Below are 24602 nucleotides of genomic sequence, written 5' to 3' on the forward strand. Positions count from 1 at the left end.
AAGAGCTGATATTGTAACTACGCCAATTACAATCAGCACTCTTGTAAACTTGTCTAGCGTAACCTGTTCACTCTGATCTCTGATGTTAATAAGATCGGTTTAGTCGTCATGGTGTGTCCTGTGTTTGAATTTGGTTTTGATATATGTTTTGAAATGGTAATTGTATAGTTCACTACACTGCTGTTGCGACCACTACGACTAATAGTACAAGTAACTTGTTTGTTATTAGCATTCCTGTATACACCTTTTACTACCAGCACATTACCAATTGCAAATCGTTCTTTTTTATTTGTTTTTACCGGTTTGTCATTCCAGGTCCATTCATATTCATAATAATCAGGATTACCTTTCCCTGAGCAGGTAAGATTAAAGCTATCACCAACCTGAAGTGGACCTGGTGGTGATTGTTCAATTTCTGCATCTATAGTCAGTATTAGAGGAGTAGTTTCACAAGTTCCTATCACTTGATGTTTGATGAAAGCTTTACAAGTAAATACAGCTCCATCGTCTTCGGTAGTCAAAGATCTTGATTCAATTAAATTTCCCTCTTTGTACCATACTAAATCGATATCACGTGAATAATAAGAAGGAAGATAAGAACATGTCAGCGTTGTTCCAATCTCACCATTATCATTTTCCGGATAGCACGTAATTTCTCCTAGAAACACAGAAGCAAGTTCAGAAGAACTGTGTAAATCTTCATCGAAGATATCACACCTGTAGTTTCCTACATCATTGTAACCAACATTGAAAATGGAAAGATGTGAAGATGTCGCTTTAGTTGTTACATTGTACTTTAAAGTTGACCCTTTGGGCCCACCAGAGAGAGGGAATGCTGACCAGGAAACGGCATGTTTTTCATTTAATGCTGGTGTCCATTCACACGACAACGTTGCTGTTTGTCCTTCCGCAATGAGAACCGATTGTGGATGTTTTGTAAAAGTATAGTATTGTGCAGAACAGCAGTAGAAAATACTATACAATATAACCAGGCCAAGCAGGCGAGGTTTAGCCATTATCTGCAGCTTCTTGCGATGGTTGAGTTCCAACTGTAGATCAGTTTAATTTTGTTTCCTTATTAAAATCAACATTTTACGTAACAAGCACGAGCATTGTACGTCGGATATATTGATTGGGCATCGTTAGTTCCAAGTAGACGTCACTCGATCACTTGATCTTATTCAAGCGTGTACTTATTCACACTTATTGTAACTATATATCCTGTCTGAAGTCATTGAAACAGGGAAAATCATCATTGAATTTTGTAATATTATATTTCCTCAGAAACTGGCTGAGATTTACCCAATTAAATATACCATTTTCTTGTTTTATTGTTTTATTTGACCACTTTATTCTTTGCCTTGTAGTAGGGAATACACAAGAAAAAAGGAACTTATATCCACCATCAGGCCATGGATTAAAGAATAGAAGGATATGCATCGACGTGAGATCAAGGGTTCCTTGACTCTCGCCGACAGACCGCGGACCGCCCACAATGTTACAGTTGAATTAACCGCATGTTAACAACGAAACGGTCGCGTGCCTAATGTATTGTTTACTGCACATGTGCAACGACATTTAACCTTGTTGGCTACGCTTATTTCGCGCGTTCTTTGGTGGCATGATGTTTTAGCGCTAGCAACAATGGTGACGAACACTTTATACGACGACGAATTTAGTTATAACCTTTCTGATACCAAATAAAAACAATACTATAGGCCCTATATATATATATATATATATATATATATTGGCTTAGAATTGTAGATGCTATAATTGTAATTAGTATAGGTTTCTGCCGCGATTGATCTACGCTAATGTTTTTATGACATTAAAGTAGCATTTTATGACCTGTAGTAGCCCTACATCTGAGACAATAACTATTTGTTGTCTCAGCCTACATGTAAAATTACAAAATCAGCAAGGATACTACGCCTAGGCCTTCTAGGCTTACTAGTAAACCATATGATTTGCCGACATTGATACTGCCTAGCTAGGTAGGCCTAGGCTAGTAGATACAACGTGTAATCATGATCTATATACTTACCGTTGTCTTACTTCTTGTGTGAATATTAATAGGTACTTCATTTGTTCGTGATTAAGTTTGCCCTGCGTGTACTTTTCAAAACGACCGCTAGGTAACGTTTCGCAACTATACATAGCCAGCCAATCCCGGATCAAGGATCGCTGTTTTCATTCAATTAGGTCCGGTGATTGGATGTGATGTGGATGACATAACCACTAGCCAATCACCAGGCACTATAATTTAAATATAATCACATCGATAATTAAGGAGGTTCATGAAGAAACCACTGCTTAGCCATATATTAAAAACACGATTGTTGTATGTGTGAACACCGGCCACGCTAACAACATACATGGTCAAATGCATAATTTAATATTCTATAGATTAACGCAATTTTTAATGACAGAAGATGGCAGGCAAATAATGATAATTCAAATATAAAAATTGCATATTTTATTAATATTACCAACTACTTAAAATTACCAGTCGTAAGAAAGTGAACTTTTCGTAGTCCGATTGTGATGAAACTAAAACAGAATTGTTCAGCAATATATTTTTGTTGTCAATTAATCATGGAGGCAGACGTGTCAATAGAACATTCAGACTGCGCATACGATTTCTACATGGTTACGTTTTGGTCTCAAAAAATGTAACAGTTGGTTCGCAGCGTTCTACAGAGGGCCGCGGTTAGAGACACGGAGTTCAATGAGCGTGTTTGTTTGATTGGCAGCAGTGCTTTAGTATAGGCAAGCGCGTTGTAAAATCGTTTGATGTCACCGTCGATGCATATCCTTCTATTCTTTAATCCATGATCAGGCAAAGTAAATCAACCAATTTATCTATAGAAAACAATATGATAACACCGTCTCACTTGAGTTAGGCCTGTGTAAACATTGTAATCTGGTAGGGTACAGAATGTACTGTCATTAATAGTGTATTATCTTGAATAAAGTGAGAAATTAGTTCTGCTAACTTGAAATACGTTTGGTTGACTTCTGGACTGATCCTTTCCAAAACTTTAGTCAACATGGATATACCACAATATTGTGTTATTATTTTACTTTTTACCTGTAATTTGTTAGCTACTGCTGTTAATATCACGTTCCTGCATACGAACGACGTTCACACAAGAATTGAACAAGCAAGTTTGACTGGTTCAACGTGTACTTCTGAAATGGCAGCAGACGATATGTGTTTCGGCGGCATTGCTCGGCGCGCCACTGTGGTTTCCAAGATACGTGAGAAGGAAACTAACGTGCTACTGCTAGACGCCGGAGACGAGTTTCAAGGAACTATGTGGTATTACGTATATAGAGGATTGGCTACGTCACATTTCATGAACATGTTACAGTACGACGCCATGGTATGTGTAATGTTTCATAAGGCAGGGAAACTAAAGCATTTTTTTTAAATTACGAAATTGTTTAACCATATTAGGCGTCTCATCATCTTGGTAAGGTAGAACCAATGGGTTAATCTGTTTGCGCGTGTTTCATTTGTATGCCTTTCTTTCGTGTCGTACTGTGTATCCGGGCTGTCCCGAGTGCAGCACTGTTTTGAGTAAACATATAAACGCTACTGTATACAATATAGCTATCAAAGAAGTAGACCTGTTTATAGCCTTTAGTTGTTTAGTCTATTTAAACACTAAATATAAACATTATAGTCTTCGCAATCCAGCCTTTGTGTGTCCTACCATCCCCCTTATCCTAAACAATGTCACATTTTGAATGTCACAGGACGGTGCCTAATTCTGTTTTTTGCAAACTGGAACTGTCTAAATGTATTGTTAAACCTAGTTAGTAGGTAATTGTTAGTTAGTTAGTTGTTAATCTGGTTATGCCGATAACTTATCGTTAAACCTGTTGTTATTCGTTTCGTAGAGTTTGGGTAATCATGAGTTTGATGATGGTAACAACGGTTTGTTACCCTTCCTAGTTAGTACGATAACTGTTGTTAATCTGGTTATGCCGATAATTTATCATTTAACCTGTTGTTATTCATTTCGTAGAGTTTGGGTAATCATGAGTTTGATGATGGTATCAGCGGATTGTTACCATTCCTTGAAAACGTCACATTCCCTATTCTCAGTTCGAACATAAACGCCGATGACGAAGTCAAATTTCAACAGAAGATCAGCAAAAGTGTTATTCTGTTTGTGGAAGGCACTAAAGTGGGGATAATTGGATACACCTTGTCTACCACACCCGACTTCAGTAAAACAGGTAATATATTGGTTATGTGTACATATTGTATTGCTATGAGTAATTTGCATAATGTATTGTTCCAAAACGCTTCATTTTTAAAGGCTTCGAAGGCTCGCCATAGACTTTATACTGAAGAAATTCTTGTAGGCCTACATTATTTTGGCGGGAAAATAGTCTGCCTATAAATAGAACTGCATTACTTATCATGATGAAAGGTTATGATAATAATACATACTATAATATTTGTTTTTAAACGAACTTTAGAAACAAAAATACTTTAATGATTATATTTTCTGTTTGTTCATAAATCTTTAATTTGTTCGAGCAGAATGTTCGAGATAGATTGAACAAAGTTTTTTTTTTGTATTTTGCAAACTTAAAAAGTAAACATTCTTTATTTGTAGGCCTATTGCCAAACATAACCTTGCAGAAAATGAAACAAATATTAGAAACTCTAATAATAATATACTATCTCTTTAATAACTACAATTTTAAGGAAAACTAACCTTTGAGGATGAAGTTGACGCAGTTCAAAGTGAAGTTAATCGTCTGCTGGCCAGTAACGTGACCATAATAGTGGCAGTAGGGCACTCGGGAATTGAAGTAGATCTGGATATAGCTAATCGAGTTATAGGACTTGATGTCGTCATCGGTGGACACACCAATACGTTTCTCTACACAGGTTAGTAAACGACCAGGTCTGATACGGGGCGCCATACGCAGCAAAATATCATGCTTAAATACATGTGTAAATTTTAAATAGACGTCTAATTTCTTCAAACATACAGTATAATTGATTGTTATTTTATTCAATTCAAATGTTACACTTGTATTTTAGTATAGCATCTTTGCTGCGTATGGCGCCTCATATCATAATATCAAGATGAGCTTTGAAGTAACCATTCCTATCAAACCCATACACGGGATCTTCTGGTTGTCAGTCATTCTTTTACAGGTTCACCACCACCATCTTCCGAAACACCATTTGATGTCTATCCAATAACCGTGCGCCCTGATTACGATACCACCAGGACGGTTCTAGTCGTCTCTGCGTACGCTTACGGAAAATATCTTGGTCGACTGGATGTGACGTTTTCAGAAGAAGGCGACGTAAAAGCGTACACGGGCAATCCTATTTTACTAGATCACACTGTTGAACCTGGTAAGTTCTTAAACGTTTTGTGAAGCAGAAGTTGTTGTTTTATTTTTAGCTATTAGTATTAAAAATGAAAGAATATCAATTGCACGTTCAGTATACAATATATCATGAAAATTAATAAACTCCACATGAATGAAGGTCGTACCAAATTTGACTCATTTTGTGGCGTAGAAACATTAGGAAGGTACTTGTTTACATTGACGCATGTTTCATCACAGATCCCACAATTGCGTCAGAAGTCAGTATCTGGGCGAAGAAGGTAACTGAATTCAACGAAGACGTCATTGGTCAAAGTTTTGTAACGCTTGAAGCGGACGCATGTAAAGTAAGAGAATGCAGTTATGGAAACTTAATAACAGACGCTATGGTAGCAGATTTCTTAAAAACTCCCAACCAAGAAACATGGAGTAACGCTAGCATAGCAATGACGACTGCTGGAAGTATTCAGAGCTCAATTAAACCTGGTTAGTATTACACTTATCATTAAAACCGGCCAGAACGATAATAATCGTTAAACCTGGTTAGTATGATAACTGGTACTAAACCTGGTTAGTATTACACTTATCATTAAAACCGGCTAGAACGATAATACTCGTTAAACCTGGTTAGTATGATAACTAGTATTAAACCTGGTTACGGCGATAACTATCATCAAACCTGGTTAGTAGTACAATTACTTTTCCATGAATGAAACTGTTAGATAACTACAGTATCCTTAAAACTGGTTAGAAAGGTAAGAATCGTTAAATCTGGTTAGTACTGTTAATTGTGATTAAACCTGGTTACGGCATTAACAATAATTAAACCCGGTTACCATTACAATTACTATTCTATGAATCAAACTGTTCGTTAACTACAGTATCCTTAAAACGGGTTAGAAAGGTAAGAATTGTTAAACCTGGTTATAGTAGTGCGATTCTGATTAAAACCTGTTACAATAGTACGATAACAATTTTTAAATCTGCATAGTAAGATGTCTGTCATTATTATTAAACTTGGTTAGTAACAACTGTTACTAAAACTGGTTAGCACGATATCGCTAGAGTAGGCTATACCATCAGATTGATGTTGATCGTTTCTTGTACTTCAATTTCGCATTCATCAGGTCAAGTCACAGTTGCAAATATACGTTCAACGTTCCCATACGGCAATACCATTGATGTTATAGAGTTAAAAGGAAAGCATCTACTGCAGACGTTGGAACATTCTGTTATGGAACATAATAACCAGACAGGGAGTGGTGACTTTCTACAAGTTTCAGGTACAGTTCCTAAAAATGACTCTGACGTCATCCGTACTGTAGTTACGTTACGTTAAATATCACGTCGAGAAGGCTTGAAGGAAGTGTGAGGATAAGAACATCCAGTAGCAACACTTTTTTTTTAAACCAATTCCTGAGTCACAATATTGATGGTCACTCGGTAATGTTAACTGACCATTGACAGTCACCTAGATGACAGACAGTTGACTGTCAATAGTCAGTTAAGATTTACCTAGAAACAGCTGCAGAATCTGGTTGTTCTTCGTAATATTTTATTTCCTTTTTTTAAATATTCTCATTTAGTAAAGTACAGCATAGAAAATACTTCCCAAAAATGTGTTACTTTACACAAGCTCACATATTTATTATTTTGACTATTTCTATAAAAGGTATACGTGTAGCGTATGACGTCACTAAAAGTCCCGGTGAGCGCATTACTGACGTGCAAGTGCGCTGTTCACGGTGTACAGAACCAGCTTATGTTCAGTTGGATACAGAAGGGGTGTACAGTATAGTTACAAACAGTTACATAGCAGGTGGCGGTGGTGGTGGTTATGACGTCATTAAAGAAAATAAGCTGAGCCAAACAAAAGGTTTGAATAATTCTTTGTTTTGAAGACGGAAGAGAATATAGATCACATTGATAGTCAAAGAAATCAAAGTTACGTGTGTGATGTGGTTACCACCATTGTATACATTTATTTTTACATTTAAGGTCGACTTGATATGGACATCATGATCGATTATATTGGCAATAAATCACCGATTACGACTGGACTAGAGTCTAGGATAACTATTACGTATGAGAGAACCAGCTCACCACATGAATGCAACAGTGCTATGACGTCATCATGCATTACTACCTGGACAGTGCTCATCTGTGTAGGCCTGTACAGTTTCCTTTTATTATAAGGAGATGTGGATTCATTGGACACTAGAGATAAGTTATAACGGGTTGACAATATCCACCACACGGTCTTCCAATTAACCACACTTAACTTGTGATGGGTTTAGGCCTATGTTTCTCTGCACTGTGAAACATAACTACTATTATTTTCGTCGTTATTATTTTCCTTTCTATTTATGTTTCTGTTTTCTTGATTAATATAACTACGTAGGGAATTACTGATGGAGCTCTAATATTATAACATTCCACTGATACGAAACGCAATGACGTAAGCAGTTTAACGTTGATGTTTGCAGCACTGTTGTACCGTCGGTTTCCACTTGTGATTACGCAATACAGCGCTTCGCTGCGTTAAGTTGCGTTGCGTTTTAGTGGGAACCACGCTTTACCAACCAATTACGACGCAATGTATCATCCATCGCTTCGGGATTAGTTGATTTACTTGGTTCCAATTAGGACGCGCAACGCAAGTAATTTGACAAATCACAAGTGATGGATTATTCGAACTGTCGCTTGTCATTGATCAACTTGCTTGCGTTGCGCTTTAGATCATTACGTTGCGCTTAGGTCATTGCGTTGCGCTTAGGTCATTGTGTTGCGTACCAGTAGGAACAAAACTTAACAATGTGTAATGTGATTAACACAATAATTCATTAAATAATTAACTTACCATCGTATTGTTTTGTGTCTTTATATTTGGTGCACATTTAAGCTTGGTTCCCAGTAGTGACGCAACGTAACGCAACCGACGCAACGTAACAAAATGCCCTTCCAATAATTGTGTTTACCCCCGCCTGCATGAAATCAAACCTGCGATTTTTGCAGCACTGTTGCGTCGTCAGTTCCCACTTGTGATTACGCAATACATCACTTTGCTTCAATACGTCACTGCGTTGCGTTCTAGTGGGAACCGCGCTTAACACGTAATAGTCGAGTGCATCCCTGAACAAATAGAGCCGTTGTCTAATGACATGCGCACAAGTATGTTGTACACACACCTTTAAATACATTGTCAAATGGTTGCGCTTACATTTTTGGGTTGCGTCGTAGTGGGAACCATGCATAAGGGACACTTGTAGTTATCTTCTGAAAACAGGTGATCCCTCTTAATAGGGTTCTATAACACAAGAATAAAAAACTACTAAATATTTTGACCAAGTTTGACTTGACTTTTATTTTGTTGAAAACGATACAATCTGTGTATTATTACCATTAAATATACAATGTTTATATAGATTTGTTTTAAAGTCTAACATCGACTAAAAGCTATTAACACTTGGTGGGCGTATATTGCGTAATGCGATAAATATTAAGATGCGCATTGTTTTGTAAAGCTGTCTGGGTCAACATAATAATAATAATAATTGCACTCAAAATTGAAATTGTTTATTGATGTGTCGCACTCATTCTTTCCACTTCACGCAACTTAAAATTGATGTTATTTTTTTAGTTTAAAGTAGACACCCAGCAGTTTTCAAACGTTTGCTAGTATGACAAACTTCGGTAAACTGTAGAAAACATGTTTGAAGATTTCTACACTAGCAAACTTTAGTTTCAAAACTCAGCAAACTTCTCCGAGTTGGCAAACTTTTGTTTGTCAAGAAATGTTTTCCAAAGTTTGTTAATGTAGACCAGTTGAAATATTTAGGAAAACTACAGAAAACAAGTTTGCAGAAGTCTATACTACCAAACTTTAGTTTGAAAACTCGAGCAAACTTCTCCGAATTGGCAAGCTTTTGTTTGCAAACTTCTCCGAGTTTGTCAATAAAAGTTTTCCAAAGTTTGATAGTAGCCAGTTGAAAATTTCGGCAAACTGTAGAAAACAAGTTTGCAGAAGTCTATACTACCAAACTTTAGTTTGAAAACTCAAGCAAACTTCTCCGAATTGGCAAGCTTTTGTTTGCAAACTTCTCCGAGTTTGTCAATAAAAGTTTTCCAAAGTTTGATAGTAGCCAGTTGAAAATTTCGGCAAACTGTAGAAAACAAGTTTGCAGAAGTCTATACTACCAAACTTTAGTTTGAAAATTCAAGCAAACTTCTCCGAATTGGCAAACTTTTGTTTGCAAACTCCAAATTTGTCAAGAAATGTTTTCCAAACTTCGGCAAAGTCAAAGAAAACAAGTTTGCACAAGTCTACTCTAGCAAACTTGAAGCCTACTCTAGCAAACTTGAAGCCTAGTCTGCATTTTTGTTTGGTAATGTACAAACAGTATACAATTAAAAATGCTGTGCCTATTGTTAATAATCAACAACTAAGTAATGAACGTTTGTCTTAATCACTGCTATCGGCTATAGTCTGGAGTAAAGTAAGTTGTTTATGTACTAACTAAAATACTTTAAATTAGCAAAACTTATATCCATCAATCACCTATTTGGTATTATACAATTGTTATAATACAGTACATTAAATAATACTTTCGTTTATACAGAGTAATGCACAATTCCCCAAACAGCTGAAGAAATTGAAACAAGAACATTCATAGATTGTTGATGCACTACTGTACTCTAAATATGATAATGGCATATTCTGTTTTATCCAGGTAAGTAGGCAATAGAAATTATGTAACATAATACTGATAGTATAAACTATACCATAACTTACAAAATGGAGGCATTGGAATATTATGTTTTTGATTACAATTTAGGAATGTATACAACACTAGATCATGAGGACTCATTAGGGGATAGAGGGCATGACACATTTTATCCAAGTAAGTTGGCACTACTGCATTTTTACCATACTATTATGGCCACCTCTAGGTTGATGCAAAATGATATATGTATACAAATGTAAAATAAAGTAGGTTTTTTTTATTATTATTATTTTAGTGGAATGGTACAATTAAATTTAAATACTGTTATCATATTTACATAATAATAATTTAAGCTTAAGATTATCTTTAGCTGGTTAATAATATACATATATACTTGTGATGCTATTCGGTAATCTGCATAATTGCTGTTAAGCTATGAATAAACATAAGTAAATAATATGAACTTTGACCTCACCTGATAAAGTTGTACCATTAGAGGCAAACGTATACAGAGGCCTAATCAAAATACCAAAAATAAAAATATCAATCCTCACAATGGACAGGACTTAATTCTTAATGAAATGTATTTATCACTATATCTATATTTAGGCTAGATAACCTTTGACCTCATACAACAAACACTACAACTTGGGGTATTGATATTTCTCATGTCATTCATTGTAATGTATAAACTAACTAAAACTTTATCAAACTATGTACAGTATACATTACATAGATTAAATCCTTAAAATTCTAATTAAAAATTATGTTTTTAAAATCTATAAAACTACAACAAAAACACAATGCTTTTAGCTATTGATATGAAAATGCAAAACAAAACTCATAATAATTTGATCGAACACAGATTTTAATAATTTGTAAAAATACGACTCTATTCACTGTCACTTTGACTGTCGTTACTGTACCTTCTTTTACTGTCGCGTTGCGAGCTGCTGCTTTGACTTCCGCTCCGGCTTTCGTTACGTGACCGGCTGGTAGAATGAGAACGACTACGACTTTTTCTTCGGCTAGATACAGGGCTTCTACTTCTGGATTTACTCAGACTATGTTTATGTCTACGCTCTCTGTGATCTACGTTTCTACGGCGGCTGCGACTACGGCTACGATGTCGACGACGTTCGTAACTTCTGCTCCGGCTTCTGTAGGATCTTCTTCTGTTTCGTTCATAACCATAACCATCTCTGTGAATTTTGTTGATGATTATTGAGAAATTGGCAGTTTTAAACAATTTGAGTTCAAATACAAGCTTCCGAAAACTGAAATTTGTCAGACTGGCTATATAATATTAATTTTAATTGAATTTTCATGAAAGAATTTTAAGACCTTTCAACTACTACTGTACAATGTTAATAATATTAAACAATATAATTTGTAAAATAATGAATATAATAATAATATATATAATTATTAATTATTATTAAATTTATGGGCATAGAAGAAATTTTAAACCGGCTGGTGAAAATTTATTTATTTATATATCTCTAATTATACACTTAAGGTGAAATTCTCTTAAACACTGTGTAGTAATGTCAATGTGTCTTTTCACTGAACCTAACCCTTTGTCTGTCCTCCTTTAAGCTCTGTCTACACTATCAAACTTTATGGATACTATATATATATATGGGAATATCACTACCATACTAGTTTGATAGTGTAGACAGAGCTTAAGGGAGGACAGACAAAGGGTTAGATTCAGTGAAAAGACACATTGACATTACTACACAGTGTTTAAGAGAATTTCACCTTAAGTGTATAATTAGAGATATATAAATAAATAAATTTTCACCAGCCGGTTTAAAATTTCTTCTATGCCCATAAATTTAATAATAATTAATAATTATATATATTATTATTATATTCATTATTTTACAAATTATATTGTTACTACTACTGTTACTACAGTGTTAAAGGGAATTTCACCTTAAGATACAGCAGATACAGTAGGTATATCATAATTTGCATAAAATTTGCATAAAAAACACAAATTCTTACCTTGACCTATCACGTTGATCTGAAAAATAATCATTCTTTTGTTATTCCAAAATCATAAAAACAGTTTTATGGAAATTACAATTGCTTATGATAAATGTCATCAGTTGTATGTATTCTGTATATAATGCGGATTTAACTATTAAATTATATTATTATTTTATTACTGTTAATAATAATATATTTTCAGTGCAAATATGGATGAGTAATATATATAATAATAATAATATTTATTCGGTCATCAATGTAAAAATAACCATGAATGAGAATAGGCTAAAGCCCAAACAGATTCTGCACTCACTCCATACAATACAAACAGTTAAGATAAAACCATATACAAGAAAAATACAAATAAACTATACATAACATGAAATATAGTGTTTTGTTAGAGCAGCCTTAAATATTGAAATTGTTTGTGAATCTTTTATGTCATTTGGTATTTGCTCCCATAGTCTAGGAAAGGAAACAAATACAGAATTATGATAAGTATTGCCTTTCAAATATGTAAAGATATATAATTGAAACTTTTGTATTTATATTTAAGGCATCCTGTAATTGGCGATATCGCTGTTGGATGCATGTGAAATAAAATAAATATCATAAAATAAATATCATAATTACCACGGGATCTTGGGTCACGGCAGTCTCTGGCAAAATGACCGAAACGACCGCATTTGTAGCACTCATCGTCTGCCTATAGTGTACAAGACAAAGACGCATTTAGTTTAAGCTCTGTCTACACTATCAAACTTTATGTGACCAAATATAGATGTGATGATGTCATACCACTACCACATTTGGGCATATCACCACCATATCTGAGCACATCACAATCTTTTTGTCAATGGACCCCATTAGAAATAAATTGACATGTCGATTTTATGGGTCGTCCTTGCATCCATTCACTTTGGTTTTATTCAATTTTAATATTCCGATTGTTTGTATTTTTTCTTTGTTATGTAAATTTATTGTTGAATGGATGCTAAATGAATAAATGAAATGAAACTAGTTAGATAGTGTACGATATAGAGCTTAAGGTTTAAAAAGTGTGAATTTAATACTTCTCAAACAATGCCAGAACATTTTAAAATTGCGAAAATATTTAATTTAACTATAAAAACACATCAACTAACATAACCACGCTTCGGTCCATATGCAAATTCAACCACAATTCGTTGTCCTCCAATTTCACGGCCATTTTCATGTCTCAGAGCATCCTTAAAAAGAAAATATACATGTTTGTTATATTTAATAATTAAATTCAACTTACAATTTAATTAGTTATTAGTTTAATTGTAATGGAAAATGTGGAAGCATCATCATTTTGACAATCTTGAACAGTTGTATCTATCGATTCTTGTTTTATTTTAAAATACCTCCACAAAAAAAGATTACCAAATTGTTATAGAAAATTAATTAAATGAAAGTATAGTTTGTTTTGGATGCATTATTTTTATAAACCTCCCTGTGCACATCCTGCGGCCGTCATATACATTATGGTATAATTTCAATTCTGTCTAGGTAGAAGAAGAAACTGCACGTCATTTCATTGCAGTAGGTTATTCTGTCGTTGAGGGCGGTAGTGAAAGGGGCGAACGCACTTCACTGCACGTCATTTTGGTTGTAAGGGTTTCATTGCAGTAGCCTACGATATGCGGTGTGTCGTTGAGGGCGGTAGATAAAGGGACTCAATACTTCGATTTCTTTGGGAAAACATATTCTCTCTCTTTCACGTCTTTTGTTCTTTCTGCACAAATTAAAACCATTTATAAATTAAAAATATGTTATTAAAGCTACTAGTGTACTTACTAAACTGATTCACAAAATGGCTAATAATATATTTAATTGAATTTTGACTACTAATACAGTTCTGAGACGTATTACTTACATAAGAATAGGTCCACTTTTTACAACACCACACCACATCAATTACACTGTGAGCCAAACAGTGTACAAATGTTTTGTTAAGCTTTCTCTACACTATCAAACCAGTTTGACAAAAAAAAATGTGATGTGCCCAAATATGGTATTGATATGCTCAAATATGGTAGTGATGCTCAAATATGGTAGTGATATGACATCATCATGTCCATATATGGGCACATCACATTTTTTTGTAAGTTTGATAGTGTAGACAGAGCTTTAGAGGGTAATGACAAGAAATATTTTTCATTTACAATTACCTTTTCAACTGAGTTATGCTTTTAGATTAATGAAACATTCATTGTGATATTCTTTATATTATAATAAAAAGCAGCCTACTAACCTCGGCATCACGGCGGTCCTCGTAATCAATAAATGCATACGCTGTTTAAAAGATAAAATTTTTATACATTAAAAATCATAAATTTGATAATAACTTATTTTGAGATACAGTACTAAGATATTTTACTCCAAGGTACAGAAAAATTACCCAATTGATCCTTGATGTCCTGGGCTTCCCAATGTATGGGGAATCCTGCAGGATCCCAATTTACAGGGTTTTCCAATGTATGGGGGATTCCAAATTTCCTGGGTTTCCAAACGTGTGGGGAATCCTGCAAGATCCCAGTGTACAGAGTTTTCAAATGTATGGGGGATTCCCAATTTTCTGGATTTCCAATTGTATGGGGAATCCTGCAGGATTTCAATGCACAGGGTTTTCCAGTGTATGGGGAATTCCAAAATGTCTAGGTTTCCCAAGGTATGGGAATTCCCAATGTACAAGATGTCTTAATTCCCAATATAAATAATGGAGATTTCATGAGGTACACAGTATTGGGTTTCCTAATGTATGGGGAATTCCCAAATGGAAATAATTTAACAATAACTTTCAGCCCAGGCCTAGATTCTTTAAACTCAGGTTGGGAAGTAATTAGAGAATCAAATACAAATAATGAATAAAAAATACTTACCCATGGCAGTGCCTTGTCCCAAGAATACATAAAACAAAACAAAAATTGCAAAAAATGTGTAAATTTAATAATGAATATGATTATGATTTTCATAATCAAATTTTCCTAATTTATTTCACATACACAAGAACACTATATTATCATGCACAGTGTATATTATTGGCCCATAAATAGGCTTGCTAGCATAAACTTTAGTAACTAACAATGCACTAGACTAAAAAAGAGGCAGCAGCTAGCTAGCTAGGGGAACTACTAACTGTATTACATAATAATAAATATCATAACCGAATGCCTGGAAAACAGTCGGACTCTTACCGTATTTAATATCACAACGCATCATTCTTCCATAAGATCCAAAAACCTCTTCGACATCCCTGTATCTTGTAGATTTACCCAAACGACCTACAAAGAGTTGAGCTGGTCCATCCCTGGACATTTTGATATAATTTTTAAGGGTAAATAAAAACCTTTCCTGTTATGAAAACAATATTTTTACTACTCAGTCAGTCAGTTGTTGTCAATGAAAATTCCGCCCTCATTAGTTTAAGAGAAACTTAGACTCAAAGTAAACGTCAATTTAGTAGAAATCAGTACACCAAAACAATGTCACTCCTCTGTGGTTGTTAGAAGAGATTGGATTGAAAAGATGTATTTTAAACAGATTTATAAACATTCTAATGTGTATATAAACTTAAAAATCAATTGATAAAGAAGCCGGTACCAACACAAGATGACAGCCATAATCAAGGGACAGATAATAAAGCATTTATCGAAGTAAGTTCATTCATCACACTCGTGAATCCAGGCCCAGCCAGGAGGAGGTGGACGACAATCAGGATAGTACAGTGCTTGTTGTTGTGCACAGCTTGCAGCAGTCATTTCATAGTCTAGGGGCTAGGCCATGTAGCTACTCAAGACAGACCATGATACATACTGTACTACAGTATACAGTCTGCCTACATATCTAGGCCTATGTGTGTCTACTTTAGCCTATTCATTTTCAGACAACCAACATAGACTATCACCCCTAATTAATAAAAATCAAAAAGTGTAATTTATTAATATTTAATAATAAATAAAAATAATAATATTGTTGAGACAAAGTTGTGAACAACCCTTTGCCACCGGCCCTACCACCCAAAACACCTTCTCGCATGCAAGCAACAAGAGCCTAAAAATTGGTCCACATCCTTGATACGTAAAAAAAAGAAAGTTTTCTGAAATCCATAGAGTACAACTGTCTTCATTGAACTTTTTTGTGGACAGACTAACATAATAATAATATTAATAATAATAGAGTTTGTTTCAGCTTAGTGATGACTGCATGTTTACTTACGAGGCAAATTCAAAGTGTTTTCAAGTTACAGCGCCCCATCTGTGGATGCGGTTGGTTTACAGTATCCAGGTCCCAGCAAAACTACTGTAAACAGGTGCGTTTTCTTGAAACTGTACAATTCCTGAAGTTGTTTTCAAATGTCTTTTTTTCATAACAGGTTTGCCAAAAACTTATCAGGGGATCGTATACGCTTAAGCACCCTGAAAGGCGAAGGCAACTTAACTAACTTGGAGCTAGATGAAGAAGCCCTTATGGACTTGCTTGAGCTCCCCTCATGGATGGTGCTAACTAAGGCCTTCTGCAATAAAGTTTCTGTCAAAGTAGGTTCACAGTATTTTTTAAATTGTTTGTTAATTTTCCAAAAACGGTTTGTTATTACTGTAAATTGTGAGCGTATTTCATAGAATCGCTTAATCCAAACCCCATCCTTCTGTTCCTTAAAATTAAAATAAATTTATGTATGGGTATGTATTTAATTTAAACTTGTATCAAGATGAAAGAATAGTGCATTTGGTTGAAATTAAGCGAGAAGCTAGCGTTGATACCAGGATAATATTTGTTTTGTTTATATATTTAGGCAAATTGCTAAGGATTTCCATAAGCGAATTCATTCACTATCCTTCTTAAAAGGTGGCAATCCTGTTCACAAGACAAACATATACACAAAATGCTCTACATAAACAAAGTCTTATTACAAGTCTTTGGGAGTACATTTGTAATTTGTCATTAGAAAAATCCTGCCATGACTGGACTTGAACCCAGGACCCTTGTATTTGTAGCCAGGCATCATAACCACCAAACCACAATTCCAGTTCGTATCCTATTAGCATGGTTGACTGTGCGCCTCACTTCTCTTGTCTGCCACTGCACTAGATGCTAGACCCACATTCACACTGTAATTCAGAACAGTGTGGTTTTTCCCATAATCAGTTAGTCTACACATAAATGGTGTAACTTCTTACTTATTATCAGGTTTTCAATTGCGTTTATTCACTGATAATATTATGACAAACTTTGTTTACACATAATTTGTGTACCTACTCATCCGTACTAATATCTGATATGCTCTGACCTCTTTCTTTCATTATTTGTTATTTATTAACAAACTGCTTTTCAGAGTGCACTTGTACACAGAGGAACTGAAAACTATTCACTTTTAATTTAAGGGTACAAGTTCCCTATGTGTTAATAATTTGGTTAATTTTCTAACCTTTGACCTGCCTGTTCAATTTTGTACCCAGTGATGCAATTAATCATGACAATGTAGTATAATTGTATGAATACTGTAATTAACAAATAGGAATTTTTTGACAAGTCTGATTTATCTGGTGTGAGATGCTTTTTCAACCAAACCTTAAGTTCTCATGCCACACACCTAAAACGCTTAATTCACCAATCTCAATTTTATTAAACCAATACATTGTACTACAATCACCGATCCTAAGCCCAAACAAGCAAAGCGACATAAAAATCAACTCGGGAAGTATATAATGAATTAGGGTTTTTGCCTAGAGATCCAGTTGACCCCCACTATGGGGATAGAGGAAGGGGGTTTATGGCAGAAATGGGGGTGGGGGACAGGGTCACAATTGGTAAATCTAAAGGTAGCAGCAACCTCAAACTTAACATACAGTTATACAGTAGGCCTACTAACTGTAGTACTGAACATTTTTTTTAGATTTGCCTGTTCTAGGTAAGATTGAACAAAAACTACAGTGTAGTTGCTATTGTATTCACTTGATTGCCTCTATTCGGGATCACAGAAAAAATGGGGTTTGCTCAAACGCTACAAGCCCCTGGCTTCAGACTTGGATCCTGATTTCCATGTTAAACCGCTATGCCTGTAAGTGTAAGTAACATGGACAATCCCCAGTTGCTACGTATGCTTTATGGATCAGAGAAGAGAGACAGACAAAGAACATAAAAAGAAATATTTGTTTTGTTAACAGTAACTGTACTAACACTGAAAGGGACTTTAAAGCTAACATTATTGTTAATGGGAAAATGTTTAGGCTATAATTAACAAGGGAATTCTTTATTAATCATTTAGTATGCTTGGCTGTAAATGTCACATACTCACTGGCCATTATTAATAATACTATTCTTCATGACAGCCATAAAAGTTACATTAAGTTTATGATTTCAAATAATAATTGTAATGTTTAATGTCAATTTCGCTGTAGAATTTAATTCTAAAAACAAGAATGAAGAAAGTGACTTTATAGGTATTTAAAGTTAAACAAAATAATTAAATTCTTTCTGTGCATCATGAAGTATGTTTTACAGAAGCACTGCTTTATTGTTTTATACGGTGATACTTGGATTCAATATTGAATTATAGATTATTACGTGTGTGCGTTTGGTTTGCTTTTAAAGCATTATTAAATTTATTTTCATCTACTGTATAGAGTTATAATTTCTACAGTAGTTTTATATCTGATTTTTCCTGCAATTTTTTTTTTGGTCAAATATTTATCATAACATTTGAGATTCTAAAAAAATGACTTATCAGTAGATCAAAAGGACAAGTTTTAAATAGTGTTCTATCTCTTTTCATTTTAAGTTTATTTTATGTTATTTGAAGTTATTTTAAATGGATTATTATTATTGGAATATTTTACATTGCTGTTGAGTTAACATAACATGCTCAGTTGATACTAAAACCACTGCATCCCTTTAACTACTTGATGTTCTTAAGATGCATCTGTAATAGTAATCTCATCCTTCAGAGAGGTCATTTAGTTGTTGGTTTAATTTGTGTAATTCCTCTTGTGTTGTGCGAGGAAAATATTTTCTTATTTGCATCAGGATGTTTTTAAACAGTAAAACATTTTAACAATGATGATGTTTATCATACTGTAGAACCCCTCCTATTCAGAAGACACCTCTATTCAGAGGACACCCCTATTAGGAGAAATATTTGTTTTAACATTACAATACACCCACTCCTATTCAGACGACACCCTAATTAAAGTAAAGAGATGTGGGTTTCCTAATCCCTCTTATTTATTTTATAATTATGTTTTTACTGCAGAAATACTGTGAAAATACCTTTGTTTAAGAAACTAATTAATAGGACAATGTTCTTTAAAACAAGACTGGTTTAATGATAATTAAATACTTTTTCTTTATCCATCCTGTGTCACATGACACCCCCCCCCCCCCCTTATTCCATTTCTTTTACACTATATTGACTTTATAGTAATTCCATCAAAATTCACAGCCTAACATTAAAAACCCTTATCACTTGCTAGGTTGGACTGGCAATATGTGATTTCCTTTGAATAGGTTTAACACGTTTCGTCAGGCTCGGATCAATAGAAACCTAGGCACGAAATCAATGAAGCATATTATTTCAATCCATTTCTTTACCGCTTGTTAATAGTTTAGTCATTATCATCACCAATAATTTTAATCTCAACTTATCTGTGTAATTATTATGCCGCCACCAGGCTAATTCATATGAATGCCAAGTGAGTGGGTGTTTAAATTTCATTTGCTTTGTTTTATATTTGACTGCATAATATATGAATCGTCATTAAATTTATATGAATGAATTTTAACATATCAGTAGACAATAGCAGCATTGAATAATATGACATTTGTTTATAATTTCATTTCTATGGCACTTTAAAAACAAACGCATCACAATGACAAGAAAATTAAAACAAAATTTAAAAACAAGGCCTGTCATGAACACATCACTGACATCATCAGACAATCACTTGCTCATTTCACCATTTTACAGTGTGCTGTAGTTTTTTCCATTCAAGAACAATCATTTTGCAATTGTGCACCAGACAGAGTATTTTTAACAATCTTTTAGAAAAGGTCAATTTACACAGACGAGCAGTAACAGTAATAAAAATATATAATCTATGTTATTCCTTATGACCATTTACACACAACGCGGAGCGGATGGGTGGTTTTCGTTCAGGATAGATACAGATTCTACGTGGGACAAGCTCTGCGGTTTTTCGCTTACCGTTACCGCTCGTCTGTGTGAATTGGCCTTAACACAGTTAATTGTGCTATTTGGCAACACTGATCAATTTTCATTTTCATTGATGAGAAGTATCCAGGGCCTTAGCCAGCATTAAGCAGACGAGGTACTCGCCTCGTCTTAAATTTTCACCACCCACCCCAATTCCTCGGCACAGATCGTCATATTTTTATATTAATAATTATATTTAAAGCATCTTTGCCTCGTCTGTTTTTAACCTCTCGCTATGTCCTTCAGTAATTAAGCATCTATTCAGACTGATGTGAAGTTTTAACTGTATCTCTACAGTGAATAGATATTTCAACTTAAATAAGCGGCATGCATTTTACAGCATGCATATTCTACACCGTGCATTACTTACACAGATGCTAAAATGAACTACAGTACTGTATTTGGCTTGATGCAGTATAAGTTTATTGAACTGTCACCAGTACCAGCATTTAGAAAGCAATACTTACTTTTTTAAGTCATACATGAAAGTAGAATATACACATAGCGTTTCTAAATTCATTCGTTTTAAATATGAAAATTATAGTATATTTTAATACACTGTTAATAATAATAATATCCTGGATTTATATAGCTCCTAATGTTGTGAAACCTCTAAGCGCTGAACATTATTACCCCAGTCATTTTTTCAAACACATATGGAAATATACTCCCATAATGCAGCTAGTATAATCAGCGCAAAGTTGTGTCTTGATCTAAAACCGGGTACCCATTTATACACCTGGGTGGAAAGAGGCAAACGTAAGTAAAGTATCTTGCCTAAGGATACAAGCAATGTGGCAGAGTTGGATTCGAACTGCGATCTCATGATTAGTAGTCCAACGTCCAACACACTGCGCCACACACCCTTTATTTACCTTGAATTTTTTTTTTTCATTTACAGATTCCATGGACAAAATTAAAAACTCACCCAATATGTATAGTAAGTACTACTTGTTCCTTTTTTAAAGAATATCAAAACATGTCTGATAAAAATGTTTTATTCATTTTATAGCTGTTTTTATTTATCATGTGTTGCCTGTATGATGATAATGTACTTAAATCGACGTAGAACTTCAAAAACATTCATAATTTTCTACCATTTCTATAACATCTCTTAAAATATTGGTTTTGTGAGATTCCTATTATGATTTTGAAATTTATTATTGATTAAAAACATTAAGAAATCCATCAAATTATATTTTTAGGTGGGATTTGGCTTTTAATTATTATGAAATGAGAGGAGGCTGGTGATTTTGAAGCCTTGTCTCTTCTTTTTAATGTGTATTGATTATCTGTGACGAAATTCTAACAATCGCTTAATTATTATTCATTGCTGTTAATATTCTTAATTAATATTTATGTATTGATGATTGTAGATTATTCAAACTTAATTTATTACTGAGTCATAAAAGAAAAATTGGCATTGGATTTAGATCAAATAAATTATGGAAAATAAACTAGGAAAAATAGACTATAGTTTACTAATAGTACTTGTAACTCCTATTAAGGGGGTAAGGCACCTTTGCAACCAAACAGAATGTCTTGCTAATACATGTAATATTTTCCCTCATTCGTGTCATAGGAAAGTGTCCATTTAATGGGGTGTCCCCTGAATAGAGGTGTCCAAAAAAGCGGTTTTACTGTACTGTCTATTAATTACAGGGAAATTCCAATGACATGGTCACTTTCTAGATATTTTCCTAAACGAATTGTAAAATCAAAATGGTACTGGGTTTTTTCAATATTCCTGCTCTTAACTAGTCATCCATTCATAGGAGTACAGTTCTGAATTAGTTAATTAAAAGACACTGTACTGTACAATCATATAAATTACTTATTGTATAGTCCCCCTGAAAAAATAATTGTTTTGTTGAATTTAACCATTTATTTTGTCATTTTGTAACTGAAAACATTTTTTATGACTTTTTTTATACGGAAGTGATTATAAATATACTACAAAATTCAAAATCTGATTTTATTATTCTTCATTTTTCATGTTTTTTTTCTTTGATAATTGATTAACTGTAATTAACTGTATTGTTACAGTATTTAGATCAAGTAGAAGTGGAGTTGCGGACATGTGAGGAACCAAGGACGTCCACGCCAACTACACCTGATGCCAAGCAAACACCTGCGTAAGAATTAATTTATTCAATTTGGTCTTTAATATTATCAAATTTTCATAAATTCTGAATTTAAAAAATTAGATATTATTATTATTATCATTGTATATTATAAAAGAAAAATAGGCATTTAAAAACTAATAAATGAATATTAAAAAATAAATAAAAATTATAGTATTACTACTACTTGTCTGATCTTAAAGTTAAGATTTTAAAAGATTTAAGTATTGTTTATTTTTATTTGATACAATTATTAGTACTGGTAGTTATTTTGTTCTGGTGAAACCAGACTTAAAGCTCTATAGGCCTACTGAGCTTATTTGATCTTTTCCAGTTTTTGCAAACATTCAATTTATGTTGAGTGAGTAAGAAAGATGAATTAGTGCGAAACTTGCAAGAAATTACTTTCTGGACGGCCCTAAGAAAAACGATGATAATGATTGCGATATTCTTTGCTCTTATAGTGTGACCGCAAATATTTGTTTAAGATCAGATTTTAAATACGTGTCCTTCCCTGTCACGTGCAATTAAAATTTGTTGATACCTTTATTATGCTTTAAAATTTCTTTATTACTCCAGAGCGACGAGTAAATATGGATTCGTAGAAAAGACAGTAGATGGCGTTTTCGTGTCAATCAATGCAATCAACGGCCAGTTTGTATCAAATACATTCAAAGCTGATATACAGGTAAAAGAGTTTCAACTTTATACAAAGTACAGTATTCTTTGTATGTAAGAACTTGCATTCTTTTACTTTCTGTCTCTGTCCAATTTTATTTACTTTCATTATTTGTTTTGAAACTATACTATGTGAAACTGAAATTTACTATATTAGTATTAATTAACAACATTGTTAATTATCTTTTTCTTTTTATAGATCTGACAGTTTGTTTTGAAATTAAAATCTATAGTAGTAGTAATAATATTAAACACTGTTTTACAATAGTTTTGAAACTAAATTCTGATAATAACCAGGTTGTTACAATCTTTTTATAGATTTCCCGGTTTGTCGTTCAAAGTGTTTCTCCCTCAACTTGGCAGCCTACCGATTTAAGAATGACGCGGATTAAAGATCAGACGCGCGGGGAAACATTACTGTTTAAAATGGTTGAGTGGTCGACAATTCGTTTAACAATTGATGCGTTAGATCATGAAGGAGGTAGACCTAACACACCAATTAGAATTATCACCAATCAGGGACAGGTAAGATAGCCTGGTAACTAATTTTGCCAGAATTAGTATTATGTTTTTATTGGGTTGAAAAATGAAAAACTTTATCTTGTTTAAAAGTTTGGATGGCAAATAAACTATAGTACAGTTTGCAGTATACCATGTGAAGTGAAATTAAGTCCCTCATCTTAGGTTGAAGTTTTTTTAAAAATTAATTTCTTTTTAACTTTTCAGATTCATATAACGATGAAAAAAAAGTTAAGCGACTGTGATATTTTGGCTTCCAAATTAAGTGTGCTGTTGGACGATATTCTATGGGTGCTGACCGATTCACAGATCAAAGCTGTCATTATGCATTTCAGAAGTCTGAACCCAGTCATTCAAAAATCAACACAACAGAGCAAAGCAATGGCAAACCAGAAACAACAGGTTTTAATAATTCACATATTTGCATAATTTAAATAAATATAATTTACATAATTTAAATAAATATAATTTACATGCATAATTTTAAAAAAATGTAGTATTAGTAAAGTAATTTTTTTTTCTTTTGATCCAAAAAATGAATAAGGAAAAAAAAGGTACTTCTACAGTTTGCAAACACTCTTTGTTGAAATTAAATACAGGTCTGACATCACCATGTGGGTGAGGGCGCTGTGTTTTGCTGCGTTGTTAATGATCTTGTGTTTTTTCTGTAGCATTGTTATAAGGTGTTAGATCCATGAGCATAGACAATTATGCTTAAGTCTTTAATGTCGATCTTGATGTTACTTCTTTCTTTTCCTTGATAGACCACATCAGTTGTAAAGCAAGAAGTTGATGCAAAGCGCCCTCACAACATCAAGAATGCAAAAGAACTTGCCCAGTTACAGTACTTTGAACAATATGATCTTCACGAAACTTCTTACCACTTCTGTACCCAAAGAATCGATCTTCATTTATGTGACGAGATGAACAGGCCGGAAAAAGGTGAGCCAATGA

The 24602-nt window shown here is 33.8% G+C and overlaps 3 protein-coding genes across 5 annotated transcripts in view; 2 read left to right on the forward strand and 1 right to left on the reverse strand.

Moving 5' to 3' along the window:
- Positions 1-3053: 3053 nt before the first annotated feature.
- Positions 3054-7592, forward strand: LOC144848295 (snake venom 5'-nucleotidase-like). The gene is made up of 8 exons (XM_078705011.1): positions 3054-3389; positions 4038-4251; positions 4730-4915; positions 5189-5395; positions 5611-5856; positions 6498-6653; positions 7043-7246; positions 7369-7592. The coding sequence occupies exons 1-8, from the start codon at positions 3054-3056 to the stop codon at positions 7563-7565; spliced, it is 1746 nt and encodes a 581-aa protein (XP_078561137.1). The 3' UTR covers positions 7566-7592.
- Positions 7593-8714: 1122 nt separating this feature from the next.
- On the reverse strand, positions 8715-15500 carry LOC144847813 (uncharacterized). Of its 2 annotated transcripts, XR_013613795.1 has the most exons (8): positions 15314-15500; positions 14999-15010; positions 14371-14411; positions 13238-13321; positions 12726-12798; positions 12108-12126; positions 9597-11296; positions 8715-9275 (listed from the first exon to the last, which is right to left on the reverse strand). XR_013613795.1 is itself a non-coding variant. In XM_078704338.1 (7 exons), exons 1-7 carry the CDS (start codon positions 15432-15434, stop codon positions 10987-10989), a joined length of 660 nt encoding a protein of 219 aa, XP_078560464.1. In that variant the 5' UTR covers positions 15435-15500; the 3' UTR covers positions 9585-10986. The 2 variants fall into 2 exon arrangements, 1 of the variants encoding a protein (XP_078560464.1); XM_078704338.1 differs by lacking the exon at positions 8715-9275 and having other exon boundaries at positions 9585-11296.
- Positions 15501-15598: 98 nt separating this feature from the next.
- Positions 15599-24602, forward strand: part of LOC144848741 (bridge-like lipid transfer protein family member 3B) — a 109311-nt gene continuing 100307 nt past the window's right edge. For both annotated transcript variants that reach the window (XR_013613910.1, XM_078705607.1), the window contains exons 1-8: positions 15599-15772; positions 16492-16654; positions 21230-21268; positions 22375-22463; positions 23031-23139; positions 23448-23654; positions 23856-24050; positions 24413-24590. Coding sequence is in view for 1 of the 2 variants with exons in the window: in XM_078705607.1 (XP_078561733.1) it covers positions 15729-15772; positions 16492-16654; positions 21230-21268; positions 22375-22463; positions 23031-23139; positions 23448-23654; positions 23856-24050; positions 24413-24590 (1024 nt within the window). In the remaining variant the exon portion in view is untranslated. The remainder of the gene's footprint in view (positions 15773-16491; positions 16655-21229; positions 21269-22374; positions 22464-23030; positions 23140-23447; positions 23655-23855; positions 24051-24412; positions 24591-24602) is intronic.

The sequence above is a fragment of the Antedon bifida genome, chromosome 7 (genome assembly GCF_963402885.1).
Source record: "Antedon bifida chromosome 7, ecAntBifi1.1, whole genome shotgun sequence".
Lineage (NCBI taxonomy): Eukaryota > Metazoa > Echinodermata > Crinoidea > Comatulida > Antedonidae > Antedon > Antedon bifida.

Coding starts and splice junctions, on each gene's coding strand:
- LOC144848295 (XM_078705011.1), top strand. CDS start 3,054: ATGGATATACCACAATATTGTGTTATTATTTTACTTTTTACCTGTAAT. Junction 4,916..5,188: donor CAATACGTTTCTCTACACAG/GTTAGTAAACGA, acceptor ATTCTTTTACAG/GTTCACCACCACCATCTTCC. Junction 6,654..7,042: donor TGACTTTCTACAAGTTTCAG/GTACAGTTCCTA, acceptor TTTCTATAAAAG/GTATACGTGTAGCGTATGAC.
- LOC144847813 (XM_078704338.1), bottom strand. CDS start 15,434: ATGTCCAGGGATGGACCAGCTCAACTCTTTGTAGGTCGTTTGGGTAAA. Junction 13,322..14,370: donor AGGACCGCCGTGATGCCGAG/GTTAGTAGGCTG, acceptor TTTCTTTTTAAG/GATGCTCTGAGACATGAAAA. Junction 12,799..13,237: donor ATGGACCGAAGCGTGGTTAT/GTTAGTTGATGT, acceptor TGTACACTATAG/GCAGACGATGAGTGCTACAA.